The sequence below is a fragment of the Centroberyx gerrardi genome, chromosome 4 (genome assembly GCF_048128805.1).
Source record: "Centroberyx gerrardi isolate f3 chromosome 4, fCenGer3.hap1.cur.20231027, whole genome shotgun sequence".
Classification (NCBI taxonomy): domain Eukaryota; kingdom Metazoa; phylum Chordata; class Actinopteri; order Beryciformes; family Berycidae; genus Centroberyx; species Centroberyx gerrardi.
The window spans coordinates 23,631,498-23,651,016 of NC_136000.1; the positions used below are offsets into that span (position 1 = coordinate 23,631,498).

Below are 19,519 nucleotides of genomic sequence, written 5' to 3' on the forward strand. Positions count from 1 at the left end.
TGAGTTGTGGTACAAGGTAGGCACATTATGGGCTAACAGTGGAATAGCAAGGCAGTGCTGGAAGGGCAATAGGGGCCAGTACTGAGGACGAACTAAGCGGCTGAAGGAGACCGCAGAGGAAAGGAGGTTGGCCCCTTGGGAGGCTTTTGACCCATAAGAAGACTTTGGAGGTGGGAAATACAGCATAGGTTAATTTCAGAAAGAGTCATTTCAAGTCCGGCGATGCACCGGTGCACTAAATGTCCATCTACATTAAAGGGAAGGTTAAATTCACCACACACATACATGCTGCAGTCACATTACTGCCTATTCTTTCCTTAGTGAGTGTACCTGGATTAGTTTTGCTCACTTGACTCACATGGTAAAGCTGGCAGCTTTTAAGCAGTAGGCCATATTGCGATTTCGATAAAATTTCGATTAATTGTTCAGCCCTACTGTAGACCCACCTATGGGAATATCCCATTCTACAATCCCAAAAATATAAAAATATAGTCTGGTTTAGAGTCACAGGCCCTTCAGCCAACTTGATGGGAGCTTGCAGTATGCTTGATGCATGCATCAGTTCTACCAAATGTAGAAAGTGATGCTCTGCCACTGATATTTTTCCACCCGTACTATTTTAGCACCAATAGTAGTAATTTGGAACACATTTGCAAAGTAAAAATAATTTTTCATCCATCTTTGGGCAAAATCTTTAATGTCTTTCAATATGCAAAAAGGTGAACTAAAACATCTGCTGCACATTTATCAAGTGATGCAAATCATATGTGCCATAAGGAAAAGAAACATTTTGTCCACAGTGGAGTCAAATAGAAACAATGGCAGAAAGTAATTTCACCTAAAATGCTTATTAGGGTCTCAAGTACATAAATTAGTGTTTCAATTTGTCAGTTAAAAAATCAAATCGATAGTTTCATTTCCACATCATATCAGGATTGCATATCAGAGATAATATCAGAAGCATAACAGTTACAGGTCAAGGAATATGCCAATAGTTGCCTTTTCTTTGCAAAGTAACTGATGTGTTGGAAATTGCAAGCTCGAAAGTCACACTGGGACAGCCGCTGTGGGTTTTGAGGTTTACCTCAGCCACGGCCCAGCCAAGAGAGAACTGTCAATACACTTTCCATTTGTGTGCACTGACGGCACAGATGGCACAAAACAACTGAAATAAGCCACAGAGACACAACGGAAAGCGAAACAGGCAGACAGGAAAATACACAGTCCAAAACACTTTCCAGTTTGAGAGGTGAAGGGTTGGAGTCACAAATAACTGAAGGCTCAAAATCTCAAATGAACATGAGAAGATTGGAGGGGAAGAAAAATACAACAACAAAAAAAAATTTGGAGTACAAAGGAGTACATTATTTCCCCTTTTCTGTGCTTGCACCTGGTGGATTGTCGTGAAGGTAGGTCTGCAGGGAGCAAAGCAGCCCAGGATCCCAGCAGTAAGCCTGGGGGTGAGGTGAGGTCTGGGGGTCTCGGGGGGGTGGGGGGTTGTTTTCACAGATTCTAAACCTTCAAACGCATTGCAAATAGAAATGCAGCCTAATCATGATACCAACACAATTTGTCAGGAGAGACCCACCATGGCTGATCTAATGAACTTCTTTCTGCCTCAGCGTCCTGTAATGTTGCATTCTGTTGAGAAGGCCCTCCCCTGAGAAAGATACTGCTGCCGCTATTCTACTTCCTCCTGTAGGTCAGCGCACCGTATGCCACGACAGCAGCTAGGGCGGCCAGGGCAGCGCCTCCGTACAGCAGCACCGGGAGCTCCGACGCTGGGTCAGGCTCTGTCTGCACCGGGGGCTCATCAGCCAGGGCCTGTACAGGGGCCTCTACAGGGGCCTCTGGAGCCTCTGGGGCCGGGGGTGCAGCCAGCGGGGCCTCCGGCTCTGCCACAGTCTCTGCTTCAGGCTGGGGCTCCTCTGGCTGGGGAGGCACTGCGACCGGCTCCAGCTCTTGTTCTGGTTCGGAAGCTGGTTCGGGCTCCGCTGGTGCTGTGGGAGTCGGGGTCAGGGCGTCCTTGGCTGGGGATGGGGGTGCCACCTCGACAGGCGCCGGCTCTGGCTCAGGGTCTGGTTCTATTGCAGGAACAGGTAAAGGTGCTGCTGGTTCCGGCTCAGTAGGGGGAGCAGCAGCTTCCGGGACCGGAGGAGGCGGCGGCTCTGGTTCCGACGAGGTGAGGGACGGCTCTGCCGACAAGCTTACGGGCGTCTCTATTACCACTGCCTCCTCTAATGAAACCAGGGAGGCCGGGGCTGTAGAATCGGCCTCGGACGACGCTGGAAGAGGCGGAGTCTGGTCCCTACACGCCGCCCGGAGCTCGGCCAGCTCGCTCTCTGTGCCTAGAACGCTCATCATGCTTTCCTGAAGCTCCGGCTCCTCTATTGCTCCGACTTCGCCGCCCTCCTCAAGCAGCTCGGCCTCCTCGCGTTCCACGTGAACGATGTCCGAGTTCGAGGAGTTATTTTCGCTGCGCTCCTCGGCCAGGGCCGCGCCCTCGTTGCTGTCCAGGCTCTTGACGTCTTCGGGGTCCATCATGCCGACCTGCGCCCAAGACTCGTGGCCGGCCAGAGACACGGGTAAGCTTTCTGTCTGCCAGGAGCTCTGCCCGCTGCCGTTGTCTCCGGTGCAGAGCAGCGAGGAGGGGGGGCTGAGCTGGTCGGAGTGCTGCTCTCCTGACAGGATGTAGATATCGTTGCTGTCCTCAGCGATGATAACGCCTCGCTCCTCCTCTTCCTCAAGGTTAAATACTGCACCCTGAGGGAGACAGACAGGGACAGAGAACTCATTTACCTTATGTTGTTTTACACAGAATTGTTGTACTGGGAATGATTATGCAGTTTGAAGAGTAATGAAGACATTCAGCAGGGATTGCGTGTAGATGTACTGAAAAGTTATGAAAAAAGATAGAAAAGAATAGAAGATAAAATCAAATCGTGTTGGCTATGCATCGGCTTGGCATTGACAGACTCCGCCACTTGGGTTACATACAAAATAGGTTTAGGCTAGATGCATCAAACTGGTGTGTTTATTGGGCTTATTAGGTTTATTGTGTTTATAGGATTCCTCATGGTGATATTACACTGAAGTATATTAATATGTCAGGTTGTGGTGACCAACTGAAACAGACACTTCTCAAAGCTCACTAAGGAGTTACAGGTTACAACTTCTAGTTATTAAGACAAAATAGTAATGACATGCAATGTGTGATGACTTCAGCTTGGAAGCTACTATAGCAAAACACATGCAAAGCATAGAAATTGAAGCATAAAGCAAATTCAGTCATAGAGGCAATTTTTATTATGCAGGAGCATAAAATCCACTTATGCCATCTGAACTAGCTAAAATTAATACAATTTTTGGGTTTAGGTTATGGAAATGCTGCAAAACACTGAATAAAACGGTTTAAACTGAAAAAAAAGGTTCTTTTTTGGAGAAGTCTTACAATGGAACTTTGGATTACAGGAATCAAGCCACAGCACACAGTAAATTACTTTACACCTTTGGCTTGCCTTGCATGCCACCTAGTGGTATGCAACTACCACCCGTAGCTGGCTGAGAGACAATCTGTATAAGGCTCTCCTATTATGCAACAGCCATATCTGATGATCATGTGGGTATATCGAGTGACACAGAGTTTAACTTGTTGTAACGAAATACAGTTAAATCAATTCAATCAAATGGTACTGTTTGTGCCGTCCTGTATGAATATTTTGACCTCCATCTATTAAAAGCCAAACTATCCCCTAAGCCAGTTTGCCATTCCGACATCTGATATAACCGCAAGGAATAAATGTTTGTGTAGATAGCGTTAACATCCCATTCTTAGTGTGAGTGAGTGACCATTAGCGCTACCTTTTTCCTCCACTGAGGGTATAATGTGATGCAGTACTTGGACTCTAAGTGGATCAAAAATAGGCCAGTGAGTGAGTGTGCACAATAAGCACACAAGAATAAGAGTCAAGCTGACATGCTTACTGCCTCAGGGGCACACAGCTTCTGTTACATGCTTTCAAAACACTGGATAAACGGACAGGTTTGAGGATGAAGATGTTGTTGTGGATGGCTGTTTGCTACACTTGCTGGAATGTATCCCCCCCCCAGTGGTCAAGCAGTAAATTCTAACACCCTAACAGCCCCCTGCGTTCAGATTTAACCAGGCCTCAACTTTGGCCTTGTGCACATTCCCATCTCTCCTCATATATCACAAAAGGACGCTCCCCATCCCACACTGCTCCTGGTGGTCAGAGCACAGAGAAAGACCGATCTCTCCATTCTCTGACATGAGCGATGCTGCATCTTGAACAAGAAGCCTTGAACAAAACAGAAATTATCACTAAACCTTTAACTAATGTGGCTATCCTAGTTTATGCTATTCTAAAAACAGTCACATCTGTTTGAGCAGAGACAGCTAGCAGGTGATCTGGACGCAAACGCAAAAAATCGTGTCGTGACCAGGCTGGGTGAGCAAGATGAACGATTGTGTGGCCTTAACGCCGGTGTGCCAGATAATGAACTGAGCTTGGTTGGGTTGAAATAAAATTTGAGTCCGTTATGGGCGGACTGCCCCCGTTGCACCATCGTGCGTGTCGCACAGTTTAATCATGTCCTGAACAGACCAGACTGAAACAGACAGGGGGCAGAGAGGTCTGTCTGAAACGCTGGGTGAAGAGGTGCATGTGTGGGTGTGTGGGTGGGGGTGGGGGCAGACAGACAGGATCTGACAGCAGAGAGCAGCTCCCAAGGCAACACTGTCTGACCCAGCCGCAACACAGTCAAGCCTCATTTTAACACATGACTATGCGTCACCGTGTTCCTCAGTGTGGCCCAATCTACCCCTATACTACACTTAATTTAGGCATATAGCTGACCATCCATTTGCATCTGATCCACAGACCATTTAACTACCATTGAGGCACATGTAAACTAGAATTAATCTATGTAAACTAGTATTTACTCAGTGCCGTGGTTATGCTCTGAAGGTTATTTTCCTTACAAGGACACTCTCTCAGTGTGGTGCATCCTGGGAGCCACGCGAAGGGATTACATCTAACGGCATCCATCTCTACCCAGCATTCGCTTTCTCCATAAGCTGATTTGCATGTGGAAGAGCGAGAGTGTTTTACATCATATTTGTATTAAAAACCCTCACTCTCAGGATACCGCCTCCCCAGCGGTTGGACAGAACGGGACAGGTCTGCCATGTGGTGCAAAATCCAGAGGAATTGGTTTCTGATCCCGTTTGGAAACACCAAAAAGAATCCTAATCCTGCATTTATCCTTCCTTGTCTCTATTACCTTTAAGTCATTACTGATTTAAAAATAAAGAAAATACCCCCAAAATGACACAAAACCTCAAGAAAGAAGCGGATTTAAGATGGGATTTTAATGAGATGAATGTAAAGGTTTGCTTTACCAAACAAATTATTTGGTGATGTCATTCAAGGAAGGCTGGTGAAGAGAGTCTGAGATATGAAAATGATGCCTGGCTATAGAGAAGACCAGCTGGGTGTCCTTAGCTTAGTCGCAGTGTAGTGTACAAGCTATGATCAACTATAGACCATTTCCCACCCAAAACACCTTAAAGTACCTGAACTGCACAGGAACACATACCGAATGTTTCTAAAATGATAAGACGAAGTGAAAGTGTAAGCAAAGTTATTTGAGCCCCTGCCTACTACTGATCTGTATCGCCATCTAACCAGGTACAGTACAACATCAATAACCGCAACAATAATTCCACTTAAAGGAAATAATAATGAAAAGAGAACGCACCTGAGAAGACAATCCACCCTGAAGTTACAACTTTTGTTCACTCAATACTTTCCTTTCTTTAACTTTCCATGTCGTCCTCTAGCATGGTTAAAATTAGGAAACACACTTCGGGACTAGCATAGTTTTTAAAGGTGTTGTCTGTCGTCAGGCGTGTTCCACGATTCTCCACCTTTGCCCCAAGACAAACACACACTGAGAACACAAGCACACATTCCTGTCATAGGGCCAAGGGTGTACAGTGCTGCACCCATCACTGCATTGCTTTTTCCCCTCACTGGGTAGCTGGTACTCTAACACAATATTAAGCTGCTCCGATAGACTAATACTGCACCCGAGAGCCACCACTGATGTTGGAGGACTGAGTAGAAACAGCAAATCTCTCTAAACAGAGGTTTTGGGAGAGGAGAAGAGCTGCCAAACCTGTGTGACTGTCACAAGTACTTGTTACTTTGGCACTATCCAAATATGAATGCCACACATGGTCAACATGTCGCATCCCTTTGCAAATCGAAACATTAGATGTTGGATCTTAAAAACACACGCTTTGCATGTCAACAACATTTCAGCATTAAAACTCACAAGTATCCAAAAACAGGATACAAAGTTTTGTGAACCAATGGCATACAGTATCTAGATCATTTCGGTCTATGTAATGTGAGATAAGCACTCTTTACATTTATGAGGATTATGTCATCACTGTTCCCAGTTAACACTAGCATCAGGCTCAGTGAGGCCTAAGCAGCTGACTGAGTTGATTAAGCCCCAATGATGAGAGAGAACTGCTAGACTGTTCATCAGCATCTCCATCTTCGTTGTGCATTATCAAATGAAAATGTCATTAGACAGCAGTGATTTACAGATAGCTACTCCATTTGGCAGAGGGTGTGGGTGTTTAAGTGTGTGTGTGTGTGTGTGGACGAGAGGGGTTTAACTAGTATGCTTCTTGCTCTTGAGATTGCGAGAGGCTGACCTACAATGAATCGGTTTCACCTTCAGGGCCTCTTCCCCACAGTAATTCTCAATTAGCACAGAGCGAGGACGTAGGTGCCGACTAACAACAGTGTGCGTGATTACATCAACCTTGCCATTATTAGCAGACTTATTTAGAATATTTACTTGAGACTATTCCAATTTGTTCCCACAGAAAATGGAGCTAAGATCAATCCAACAGAAATCAAACGGAGGTTGAATTAGTTGGATTAGGAACACAATTGGATTCAGGGTAAATCAAATGGATTAGGAATACAATTGGACCCAGGTCTGGTCACTAAACTAACTAAAAATGTCTATGGAGGCTATGTTCGGTGCTCTTACACAGTCAGTAAGGTCCTGTCAAGAGAGAGAGACTTACATGATGAAATAAACTCACAGGAGGAGGAGTGTCCATCACCACAACCACCATTCATTAGAAAGTCTGCACTCCCACTCGTCTGCACCAGTCCAGTACACAACAATGAAACCTTATTATGGGAGAAGCCTTAATCTAAAACAATCTCACTGTTTAATCAACAAATAAAAGCTATAAATCACACTATCAAACTCTCTGCTTCCCACAGTCTCTCTGTGTTCATGATAGAAACGCAAATACATTGTTAGGATGCGAGACAAATGATTGTGACTGGGCGCTCTGTATCAACCTAAGTTTAGTACAGGATGGTTAATGTAAAGCTGGTGGCTAGGTGACAAGAAACATTTGGCTAGACAAACAAATTCAAAACTCAGTCCCTCCTCGTAATATACAGTAGACAACACCACAATTTGGAATTCACGTCACAGATAATATTGCATACATTATGACACTGAACAGCACAAAATGTGGTGTTTTGACAACTAAGGACTGTTTACTAGCTAAACAGACAGACTTTATGATCTGACAACTTTGGCAGGGCCTTGGGCCAGCTGCTTTAGACCTGAGGTAATGTGTGCGTGCTACACAATTTGCATCAGAAAATATTGATTTCTGGCCAGTCATCATTAATAGTGTTGTGGCAGCAGCCAGACTGATGGATAGAGAGGCTAGAGAGATGAAAGGATAGATAGATGGATGGGTGCCCTGTTTAACCTTGGCAGTGGGCCAATGTGTTTCTGCCGTGGCAAGTTTTTAGCAGGCTACAAGTGGGCCAGTCAAGCCCCTGGTGATGATGTTTTTAGAGGATTATGAGGTTTATTTCTGGGCTTCTTCAGCCTGGACAAGCACTCTACTCTAGTCCAGTCTCTTGTCACTGCAGTGGCGCAGTGATGCACATATTTCACCCTGGTGCTGGCGAGATGGTGCTTACATAACATGGGGGAGCACTGTTTCTCTGTGCAGGGTGCAGTGTGACGTGTCCTGACATAGCCCAGGCTGGAAACCTTGCAGCACCTTGCCCCTAAAATGGCGACCGCCTCTTTGTTTCTAGGAAACAGAAGTTGCCAATATAAAAACTGTAGACCTTTATAGTTTAGTTCACAGCCTTCACGTCACATGACATGCAGCTTTGACTGTCAATTTCCTATCAATACACCACAGTAAAAGGTATGCATGCCTATTCATTATCCCTATGGTATCTATTTGGTGACCTTTGCCAAGAGGTCAGGTGGCAGTTGCAATTGTTGGTGTGCCATTTCCTGGCCTCGGGAGTCGCGTTACATCACATACAACAAGGTCTGTAATACAAAATGGCTGATGTGCCCGGTCGGTCCTCACGCAGCAGTTTTCACTGTCACACTTTGGAGGTCAGCCTTCTGGTCCCTCGAGAGGACGGGTCAGGAACAGCATACAGTCGCGCAGAGAGACAGGAGACGGGCCGGGGACAAAACAGAGGAGACAGCCGAGTGCCGGAGTTGGGTTGGTAGAGGCACGGAACTACAACTGTCCCTATTCAACACAAATTTGATTCTGCTAAGTCCATTTTGTGTTTGTCGCACACCTCTGATATTTTAGAATATCTTCTCTGTGTACGCCATTTGCTTGCTCATCACCCTCTCCCCTCCCCCTCCATCATGGCCCCCCTCTCACCCCTCTTTCTCCCTCCTCCTCCTTCCCTCCCCTGGCTGTGCTCGGTTTATAAGCTGCGGGTTTTGTTGCTGCCAAATGAAGTGTACACCACATTAGGGTCATAATCCTTATTGTATTCCGATGTAACTAACAAAGGCATTATGAGAGCCACCCATCCCCAACACTTTGTGTGTGTGTGTGTGTGTGGTGCGTGTCAGTTGCACTACAGCCACAAGTATAGGAAGACAGGACACAATGTCCTAGGAGAGGACAGGACAGAATATCTGCACTTTAACAGTCAATACTGAAAAATAACTGACTGATCGCTCTATAAACAATTGTTGAATAAAGAACTACTCTTTGTCCTCATTTCAACAAAGGTTTGTGATAAGGAATTAATCAATAAAAGAGATATACATATAAAAAAGAAAGATGTCTTGTTGTCCATTTTCTTTGTTGTCTGTATGGACGAGCTGCAGTTTCTTGCTCCATATATATGCAGCGATAGGCTTTATATTGTCGGCTCTGTGCTCGATAAGTTCACACTTCTTGGGTTGAGGTCGCTGTGCTAAAAAAGTCAAGTCGTATATACACACGCTTCACTTAACAATGAAAGCAGCTGAAACCAGAACCAGAAAGGTGAACCCTTTCCTGCTGTCGAAAGTTCATCCTCTACTATCCCTCTGTCTCTCTTACAGTGTACACACACACACACAGATCGATGTTCTCACTCTGTCTCTGCTTTAACACTATAAAACCACAAGTTAAACATCCTACCTGAATGCAAAGTCTTGAACGCCCCGGGTCTACACTGGAGAAGACGGACAAAGCTCAAGAGAGTCCAAAAGACAGAGATAGGGGTAGAAACGGAGTAGAGGTAGCGAGCCAGCTGGAGAGAAGTGTGCATGCAGGCAGCTGTCAAACTAATGGAGATTTCACTTTGCTCTCACTGGCTCACCGTGCCCTCCCCTTTTCTCCCTCATCTCTCACCCCTCCCTCATACTCCCTCCCTTCTTCTGTCCTTCCTATTCATGTGCTATCTCTCTCTCCTCCTCCTTTCTCTCCCATCCCTCCCATTGCCCATCCTGCCCCAGCCTCTCATCTGTTCATCCCCTGTGACATAATGCGGAGTAAGAATGTGGCCTTGTTCGGAGCCGGGGCACCGTGTTCACGTTATACGGCACGAAAGAGCGGGAGAGAGCATCACGGCCATGAGGTAATGGCGACCGAACCAGCGGTTAACGCATCTAGTCACATGACCAGTGTTGGCGTGACCTGGTTCATGGGGAGCCATCTGTGACGCAGTGCTCTACTTATGACAACGGGAGAGCACTAAAGTCTCGCAAGCATCGTGACTGTCTAGAAAAAGAAGGCGAGTCGTCTACCGTCTCTGATGTGACAACAGTAAGTTTGTGGACCAGCATCCGAACTAGTAGAACTATTATTAAAACATAACAAGAGGAACAAGAGGACAACATGAGCGTCGAGAAAAGAGAATTCATGATGTGGCTCAAATGTCAGGACATGTTCCTGTTTTTCCTGTCTAGGCGATACTCCAATGTGATTCAGAGTTAACATGTTTAATCGTCACCATGGTATGCTGTGATGTTAGGGAGCCGATAGCTGCACCAGCACAGACATTTGCATAATTAATTTATTGAATGAAGGACGGAAAGGAGGCGAGAGCTGAACTAACAAACTGTTTCACTTGTTAAATAGCAGTGAAGTGTTGAGCTATGTCTATAGATCAATTGACAGTGTATTGCTTACAAATGATCAACTCAGCATTAGGTTTTGTCCAGGCTTTAACCCTGCAGAGAGACATGTAAAACCTGAAGTTAGCACCAGAGAACAAACTCCCTGACAGCCTGCTGCTGTAACAATGTTGAATGATAATGGCCTTCATTTGCTAGATTAAATGCTGTACTGGAGTTGAACTATATCAGGGTGTTCTTACCTGAGGACATATCAGTCCCAACATGCACAGCTGAACCGGGCTGGCTTTACATGGTGCAACCTCCATTCAGATTGCAAATAAAACTTTTACCGTTGCCATGTCCCCAAACCAACCCTGCACATTCCAAATAATGATATAAACCCAATTCATGATTGCTGTTACGTTGCATTCAAGTTGCACCATGTAAAGTCAGCCAAACTGGCAACATGACTTCTGTACTCTAATAGTAAAGATCCCATGAGCAGAGTCGATTTCTAGATATATTTAAACAAGCAAATGTGCAAATAATGCCATTTTTCCCAGAAGACAAGAACTCAAGGTGACTTGCTAGACTAGAGAAATTTCTCTAATCAAATTATCAGTCAAAACTACAAACGAATGTTGTGTAGATTAAGGTTTGGTTTGTAAATGGGCACAGGTTGGATTATATGAAGTATAATAGCGTCAGGCTCCTGATTGACAGGAGATGGTCAGGACACTCTGTTGCCTATAACCCCAGTCTGGGATAAGATTTCTACAACCTTTTATTCCTTAAGTATAATGATCTTCAGCATTTTGTTCAAACAATATGACAAATGTGTCTGAACAACAGATTGCTATAGGTCGCCTAGTCAAAAATGTCAATGAGGCAATTACAAGTTAAATGTGAGAGATGTACTTTATTATTAGGTGTTTATTTGAAAGAGTCAGCACTAACTAAGTGGAGGTGTTTTTTGTTCATAAAATCTAAAAACATTGGAATTATAAACAAAAATTATAGCAGCAATATTGGTCAAATTTTGTCCAGTAATTTATGAACATTATTTGTTGAGGCTTTATTGTTAAACATAACTACGATGTATGTTATGATCTATAAGGTTATGTGGTTGGTGTATATCTCAAATGATGTGCTAACACAGGAGAAATAGTCACTCTGGGGTAAGCAACATGTCTACAGGTGGCTCTCTGATGCCCTCAACTGGCCTATTTGAGTACTGTGCATCATCCTTTTTTGTAGATATTTTTTTTGCCATTTTTGCCTTTATTAGACAAATGTCCCCCTGTGCTGCATCATCCTTGACCATGTGGGGGATTTTCCTGTCCAGTCCGCCTCTCCCTGTTCCATCAGTTCCCCTGCCCCCTCCAATCTTACATAAAGTTTAGTCATTGATGCATCTAAGCCAAGTTTGTAGTTGTTAAAGTAACTGCAGCACAGACCTACTTAAAATTATTTGAACGTCTTTTCAAATTGATTTTTACCCAGGTGTCTACCGAGGAATCAGGATTATACTGTTGCCTTTGTCATTTGTAAGAATTATGAAAATTTCTGAACACATTCCAAAAAACTAAAACTCTTGCTTAATTTGCCTAAACATCCTTAATATAAATCAGGAGGTTACAAATAATTATTTCTGACAGATGTCTGGGTAACTGAGTATACCTGCTTCTTCCCCCCACCAAGAACAAACTAAACCCCATACATCCCTAAAATTAGTTTTTCACTCTCCACACTAAGTGAACTCACCCATCCCCCTTGGTGGATGATGTAGTCGGCCTCAGCCTCCTCTAGGAAGCGCACCCCCAGAGGCAGCAGGGCCGTCAGGGACTGGCCCTCGCTCTGTAGCGCCTGTAGCAGCACCAATGGCACTAGCACCTGGGGGAGAGGGGAGGAGAGCAGAGGAGAAGAAGAGAGCAGAAGTTATGAGGGAGTCAAGAAAGGAGAGAAGAAAGAAAGGAGTGCAGAGAGCAGGAACAGGCAAATTTGAAAAAGCAATAGTGGGCAGATTTCTAGCGCCTTTTGCATGTCTTGGGCTGACTGTCAATTTTTAACTGGAGTTTGTAGATAGAAGATAAGAGAGACTCCTGGTTGCCTCACCTTGCTCCAGCCTCCCTGTGTGTGTGCTGAGGCATCTAGCGTTGTGTCCCTGAAACTCTGGTAGTCCAGAGGGCTGAAACACAAACAACAATGTCATGGTATAAAACACCAGAGCAAAGTACAGGCTGCATAGGGACATACTGAAATCCACAGACAGCTGTATGCACCCGTTTTCAATAATATGAGGAACCATGCTAAATGCAAGAACCATGCAACAAAGTGTGCTTAGATCTTGTGCCGGTTACCGCTAGGTGCCAATTATAGAGTTTTAACTGCCGCAATCTAATTATTATTATTAATCTTCAAGTAACGTTAGGCTAGTTAACCATCCAGGCAGTGGAGAAACGGAAGGAAAAGTCAATTTGTGTAGAGCTAGTATACCAGGCAACCAATCAGGAGCCTGTTTGATACAGAGCCATCGTTTAGCTTTGATTTGATTGGCCCAGAGTGTACGAGTCGCCCTCTCCAACACAACTTGGGAATAATGTTCTCCACAAGGACACAAGTATTGCCTTGGCATTTGGGATTTGATCCCTAAAGAAACCCTAAACCCTGGCAGAGTTAGTGCCATCATGTTCTACTCATTGAGCTACACTAGATCTGTGCCACTGGGTGTAAGCATGTGTGTATCATATACGTTAGTGGGCATGTATTGGTGTGTGTGTGCATATCTGATTGGGTTTATGAGAGAAGGCTTGTGCATGGAAAAATGGGGTATGTGGATGGGCAATTACATGAATATGTGCCAGTATGCACTGCAGTATCCAAGTAAGCATGACATTATTTCTTGCAAATTATGTCATCCCTTAACATTTCTTTTGATTTACGTAATATTTGAGTTCAATCATTTTGTTTTTACTGATCTCAAAAATAGCTCAAATTTAACACACAAAGGCTGATTTAATTTCATGCCATACACATTTTCACACTTAACTGCTAGACTGGAAGAATTCCCCGAGGTTAAAATGAGCCACACCATTTAACAAAAAAAGAAAAAAAAGAAAATCAACACTGACTTTGACATTCCTTTCAGGTGAATGAGATTGCAACACTCACCAAGCAGGTACACACATTTTCCTCATATTTTCGGCATGTATTTCTGAGCGCAGTGTGGTGTGACACTTGCTGCGTTGCCGGCTAAATAAGTTTGTGTGTGAAATATAAATGGTGGGAATCAGTGAAAGGTATCGATCACTTGTAAGCAATCAAGTATCTTAAAGTAGTGAGTGTTGACGGGGATCCTGTATGTGATTCTACACCAGCATTACCATGAGAAGCATGATCTACTAAAAGAGGCTTTTTAAACGGAGAACCAGAGCAGAGGACTGACCCAGTGAGGAGTGTGTGTACCGCTGCGGCCAGGTGTGTGTCCAGGTCTCTGGCCACCCGGTCTCCCAGGGCAGCGAGGCAGTCTTCAATGGAGCTGTCCGGGTTAGCAGGACTGAACACCAGCGACGTATGGCGGTCGAAGCCTGTGCTGGAGAAGGCTGCAAACACAGAGAGCACAGGACAGAACATTAAGAGTTTGATTATAATTAAGAGGCCAGTCTGTAGGACTGGATATGACTGAAGGGATGTGGAGGCTTGAAGATATTCAGGAACCGTTGAGTCGTGCGTTTGCGTGTGCCCACTTACAGGCGGAGATCTCGTCTTCCAGTTGTCTCAGCTCATCCTCTATCTGCCCTTTTATCGCTCTGTTCCTCTCTCTCTCGTTCTGGGCATCTCCTGAAAGAGATAAACACATGACTCATCAGCCAACTGTCTCACACACACACACACACACACACAATGAGATGGTTTAAACACCATTCACACTAGTATACGAGGCACAGCAGTTCATTTTAGAAACTAAGCTAACTGATAAGCAGCTTATTCGGTGCACTGTCCCGCACCTTTGGCTGCATTTATTTGAGTGCACAATAATAAACTCACATAGCACACGTATGGTGGGACGGGAAGGTAGCAAATGAAACTTATAAATTAATTCTACACCATCTGGTTGTTCTTCAGAATTATTTGTCTTTTGTTTAGTCACTTTATCTTATTTCAGACACAGTTTAACTGTCACTTCAAACTAATGTAACAGACATCCATATCAGGGATTTTAAGAAACATTACTTTTTACTTTTTTTTTACTTTAAAGTAATGTAAAGTATTTAAAAGTAAATTATCAATAACAGTTTTGTGATGATAGGTCTAGGGCTAAAAATTGATGGATGATGGTGGCGTGACGTCAAACAAGACTAAGTGCATTAAGACTAACTGCATTATTGTACTATGTAATAAGTACGGGTCACACACACATGCCCAGAGCGTGATGTAATGTATGTACGGTATGAAAAGACCTTTGGAATAGAGTGAGGAGCAAGCATCAAGCTCTTCAAAGCAAAATGCTCTGTCAATGTTGTCTGCACCCATGGTGCGACATTCAGTATGCACAGTTTTCAAACAAAGCAGTTGAGCATGCATCCTTGGCTTTCCTTAGGGGAGAGAACCAGTAAGTATTACAGCAGGGATGACCAAGCATGTGTCATGGAGGGCCAGAAGTCTGCAGGGCTCTTCCTCAATATGCGTGCACTAGAAACAGCTGAGAAAATTAACAGCTGCATGTTTTAATTAATCATGCGCGTGGTCACAAGCACAGTCCATCTCAGACTGTAAGGAAGCGTCTGTGCTTCCTTTCATCACTAGGTCACCAAGTATCGACTTGGCATTCTTGGATTTGATAATCAACCCAGGTTTTCAATTCAACCAAACACTACAGCAGGTGATTTCACTGATTAACACACCTTCATCCAGAGAGGGGGAACTAATCAGTGAAATCACCTGCTGCAGTCTCTGGTTGGAATGAAAACCTGCAGACTCTCAGCCCTCCATAGCACATGATTGTCCAGCCCTGCATTACAGACTTCATCTCAGCTAACACCTCACTTATTTTCAACTCATCAACCTACTCCTCCTCCTCCTCCTCAGCATGCTTTTGCTCATCTCCAAAAGAAAAAATAGAAATGGTGCTCTCTCTCTCTCATCGCGTGCATACAGGCAACAATACACAGCTCATGCTGTAGTAAAATATTCACAACAAGGTTCAATCAGCATGGAGAACCACGCAAGGGGCGCCACAGACACAAAGGCGACAGTGTGCATGAACATGAATGCATGAACATTAGTGTATAAATACACAGTCACACACACAGGAACATACTGAATGCAGCCATTCAGCTAGGAAAGATCCAGTGTTCATTGGAATAAGGAAGGGTAACACATCTGTTCACACCCTCAACCTAAATGTATTAGTTATTTCCACTGTGCTGAAATCAAATAGTCAAATCCCCCATTAATTCCCTTTGTTTGAAACAGCACAGCTGAACTAAGGACTCACAGCAAATAGAAATGAACCACAAACGACCCATAAGAATCACCATTGATTTAAGGGTCAATTGGATTTGATTTTTCCTATTCATGAGGGAAGCTTTTTTTGGCCACATCAAATAGTGATAGTATTCATTATGGTGAGGAGGATTCAGTCCTCTCGCTGCCTCAGCCTCGTCCCCTCTCTCTCTCTCTGGCCCTGCAGCTCATACATCAGCTCTCGCTCAATGAGGGTCCGTGTTGGTTTTTCCCGGGCCGGGTGCTGTTTCAGCACTCAGTCCGGACAGACAGCCAGCTAGCCAGCCAACTATTTTGCTCCGGCCCATCGGCGTGTGAGGAATCCTATGGTGATTACACATGACAGGCTGTCAGAACTCGGACCGGGTCAAGCGGAAAGCAGGGATCAGGAACTCATCTCCCTTTCTCCGCCCATTCCTAGCACGCACACAGAATGACAATAAAGGGGGACAGGAAATATAGGGGAATCTCCCCCTCTCTTTTTTCCCTCTATCTCTCCCTCTGTTTCTCTTGCTCAATGTGCCTCAGGGTCTTTTCGGATGAGCCAGTCAGCTCTGTTCATATCCTGTGAATGGAACGCATGGCCTAAAATGGTCCTCCTGTAACTGCCTTGCCTTCCATGGTTCTCTCCCTGGAATCAATAAGATTTATTTCACCACAAAAATGCTGTGGCCATGGCTTCACTGCACAAGGTTACAAACATGACATGTTGGTGGCTAGTGTAGCAGACACACGCAGCTCTCTTTATCAGCTGGATTTCTAGGGGAAGTGTTTAAATAAGGAGATTTGAGGAAGCATTTATAATAAGAGTGACATTGTGGCGAATGGGGTCAAATAAGCATTAAAAAAAAAAAACACTGCCAGATACACGCTTTTTGTCTGCTGCACGCATAGGCAACAAGATGAAGTTCAGTCTCAGCATAACTAAAGAACAGGCTTGCATGCTGCATGCCTGAGGGTCATTGCACAAGGCTGCCATAAAAGCCTCTATAAAGACAGGCCAATAGTCAGCTAGTCTGGACACATGTTAGGCTGGCATGCATTAACTGTCATGGAAGGACTCTAGGTGTGTTTATAGGCAGCTTCACTTGACAAATGCTGTTTATAAGCAATGGCTGTTTCACCCGCTGTCATGTCTGAACGGGCACACTAGTCTCTGGATACGTTTTCATGCCAATGTCAGAGACTGCTAAATCCAGCTGGTAAACATGTGACAACCTGCCTACCTAATCTCAATATTTTTTTTGTCATTGCATGCGTGCATGTGAATGCACGTCTATTTGTGTGCTGTGTGAATGCACGTGTGTGAGATTAGCCCTTAGATACAAGTCTGACTACCTCCAGATTAACAGGATTGTAGAAATGACAACTGCACGTAAAAATAAGAGTGTGTCCTTTAACTAGCCACTAGTTGCAGTTCACTAACAAGCGGTGCTTCCCCTCTGGGCAACAGACGGCAGTTTCATTTCTTCATTTCAGTTTCAGATCCACACTAGACCTCAATCCAAATTAGAAGTAGCAACATGAAGTGCAAAAAAGAAATATGACACAAAGCAGTCTTTCCTCTCACCTGGAGCTGCAGTGGAGGCCTGTGATCTGGAAGCAGGCGGCAGTCCCAGGTAGTTGAGCACAATGTATCTGGTTTCATAATGGAACCCCTCAGGCACAGTGGTGGTGGAGGTGGAAGAGGTGGAGCCCGAGGCAGCCATTGAACAGACGTCTGTCAGACTCTCAGGCACATAGGTACATATAGTCAAAACTGGACAAGTGTAGCCTGAGGAAAATAAGAGCCAGAGAAAAAAGCTGTCATTAAGGCCCAAAAAAAAGGGACAAAAAAAAAAAGGACATCAGGGAATCCAGGCCGGGCTGTTGATAAATGTCATGATCACATCTGTTGTTTAGCTGTAAAACAGCTGTTACATGCACAATATAAAACAGATGTCACACTCAATTTCACATGCATGATAGCACATGGTCCTGTTATGCTCCCTAGTCCACCTGGCGAAGGAGTCACGAAGGGTGAGGCTAAAGTGGTCACTGAATCACCCGACCACATGCCTATTGATTCATCTTCATTCAACAGAAGCCACAGAGGGGGATCCAGACGCACAGGGAGAGATGGATTTCACATGCATGTCATGACATTATGCTTGTACTTTACTGAGCCTCAATCATAAAACAATTCACTTCACAAAACACGTGGCAAACTGTGGAAGGTGAAAAAAGTTATGAGTTTTTTCTAAACAAATGTTGTGGAAAGTATTCTGAAACGCTGTTGTGCTATATATTGTCTGTCTGTTTAGTTTCCAACCCCGCTGACTTCAGGTAACTCTGAACTGATTAAGCTGGCAGGTTTACATACACTGAGTCTATTGGCGGAGGGTAACTCATCAGCTCACATCGTCCTCCAAAGAAGCTGTTGCAGAACATAGGTCAGACACGTGTCAAGCCAACCAAATTTTTTAGAAAATAAAACTTCCGGACGCACCTTTCAAAATAAAACTCGAAGGCGTTACAACGATTTTCGAGTAATACCAAAGTTCTTAAGTTAAAATAAAAAAGTATATTGAATGAGGAATCTGTAGTAAATTAAAACTGTAGTAAATACAATTGCTGGTCCTTTTTCCAAAATGACCTTTTAACAGCATGTAGCCTATTCATAGCTCTAAGCCTATGCGAGATGCCAAGAATACCTACAGACTCAAAAATAAAATATATAAGTTAGCGTTATTAGATAACTTGGAAGGATGTCTCCTACCATGAAAAGTCAATTTTAACCATTTTAATCCACCGAGTCACTGGCTACTACAAAACTTCAAGCATGTCTGCAAGCTAGCTAGCATGGTTTTACACGTTATGAGGTGCTACTGCCGAGACACAAAAAACTTCAATTTGACTTCAGTTGAGCACAACTGGAGCCAGTTCTTACCCTCCTTGTCCAAAGGCAACTCGGTGTTGACAAAGGATAGTTCGAGGGGGAAATGTGCGACACGCTCCCCGGCTGCAGTAGCTGGAGAGAGCAACCCCACGCAGTCAGTTAAGGCAGCACTGATAGTACACAGTGTGCTTTGGGAACACACAGAGCGTGTGTCAAGTTAGCTAAAATAAAACACCACTACTTCCGGTCATAACTTTCAAAATAACACCCACAGAATTTGAATTTGATAGAACGGTCATTCCCATTAAAACCTACACTCTCGAATGGTAAATTGCACATTTGACTGATACACTTACAACGGCTGCCATAGAATGTTTGATAATGCCGATTTGGTGCATGAGACTCAGCTAATGTGTTACCATGGCAACTGCATCACATGGATGAGCATTCCAGTGGCAGTTGTGATGAACATTCTAACTTTCTGAGTCGCATGTTCTGTCCAAACACCTTCATTTACATAGCAACATTAGCAAAATTATATGGACGTCATGTTAGGTGTACCAAAGGAAATTACTATATGATAAACGTAAGAAGTTACTTATTCTACTAGTGATACACCAGAAAGTGCCCTTTCTAGCCATTCGAGTTCTGTGATAACATACCGAACATACATTTTACCTC

The 19,519-nt window shown here is 44.2% G+C and overlaps 1 protein-coding gene across 1 annotated transcript; it reads right to left on the reverse strand.

Moving 5' to 3' along the window:
* Positions 1-394: 394 nt before the first annotated feature.
* bcl2l13 (BCL2 like 13) lies at positions 395-19,310 on the reverse strand. The gene is made up of 8 exons (XM_071896852.2): positions 19,258-19,310; positions 18,890-19,008; positions 17,531-17,734; positions 14,206-14,295; positions 13,901-14,057; positions 12,571-12,643; positions 12,220-12,348; positions 395-2,763 (listed from the first exon to the last, which is right to left on the reverse strand). The coding sequence occupies exons 1-8, from the start codon at positions 19,308-19,310 to the stop codon at positions 1,687-1,689; spliced, it is 1,902 nt and encodes a 633-aa protein (XP_071752953.2). The 3' UTR covers positions 395-1,686.
* Positions 19,311-19,519: the final 209 nt, after the last annotated feature.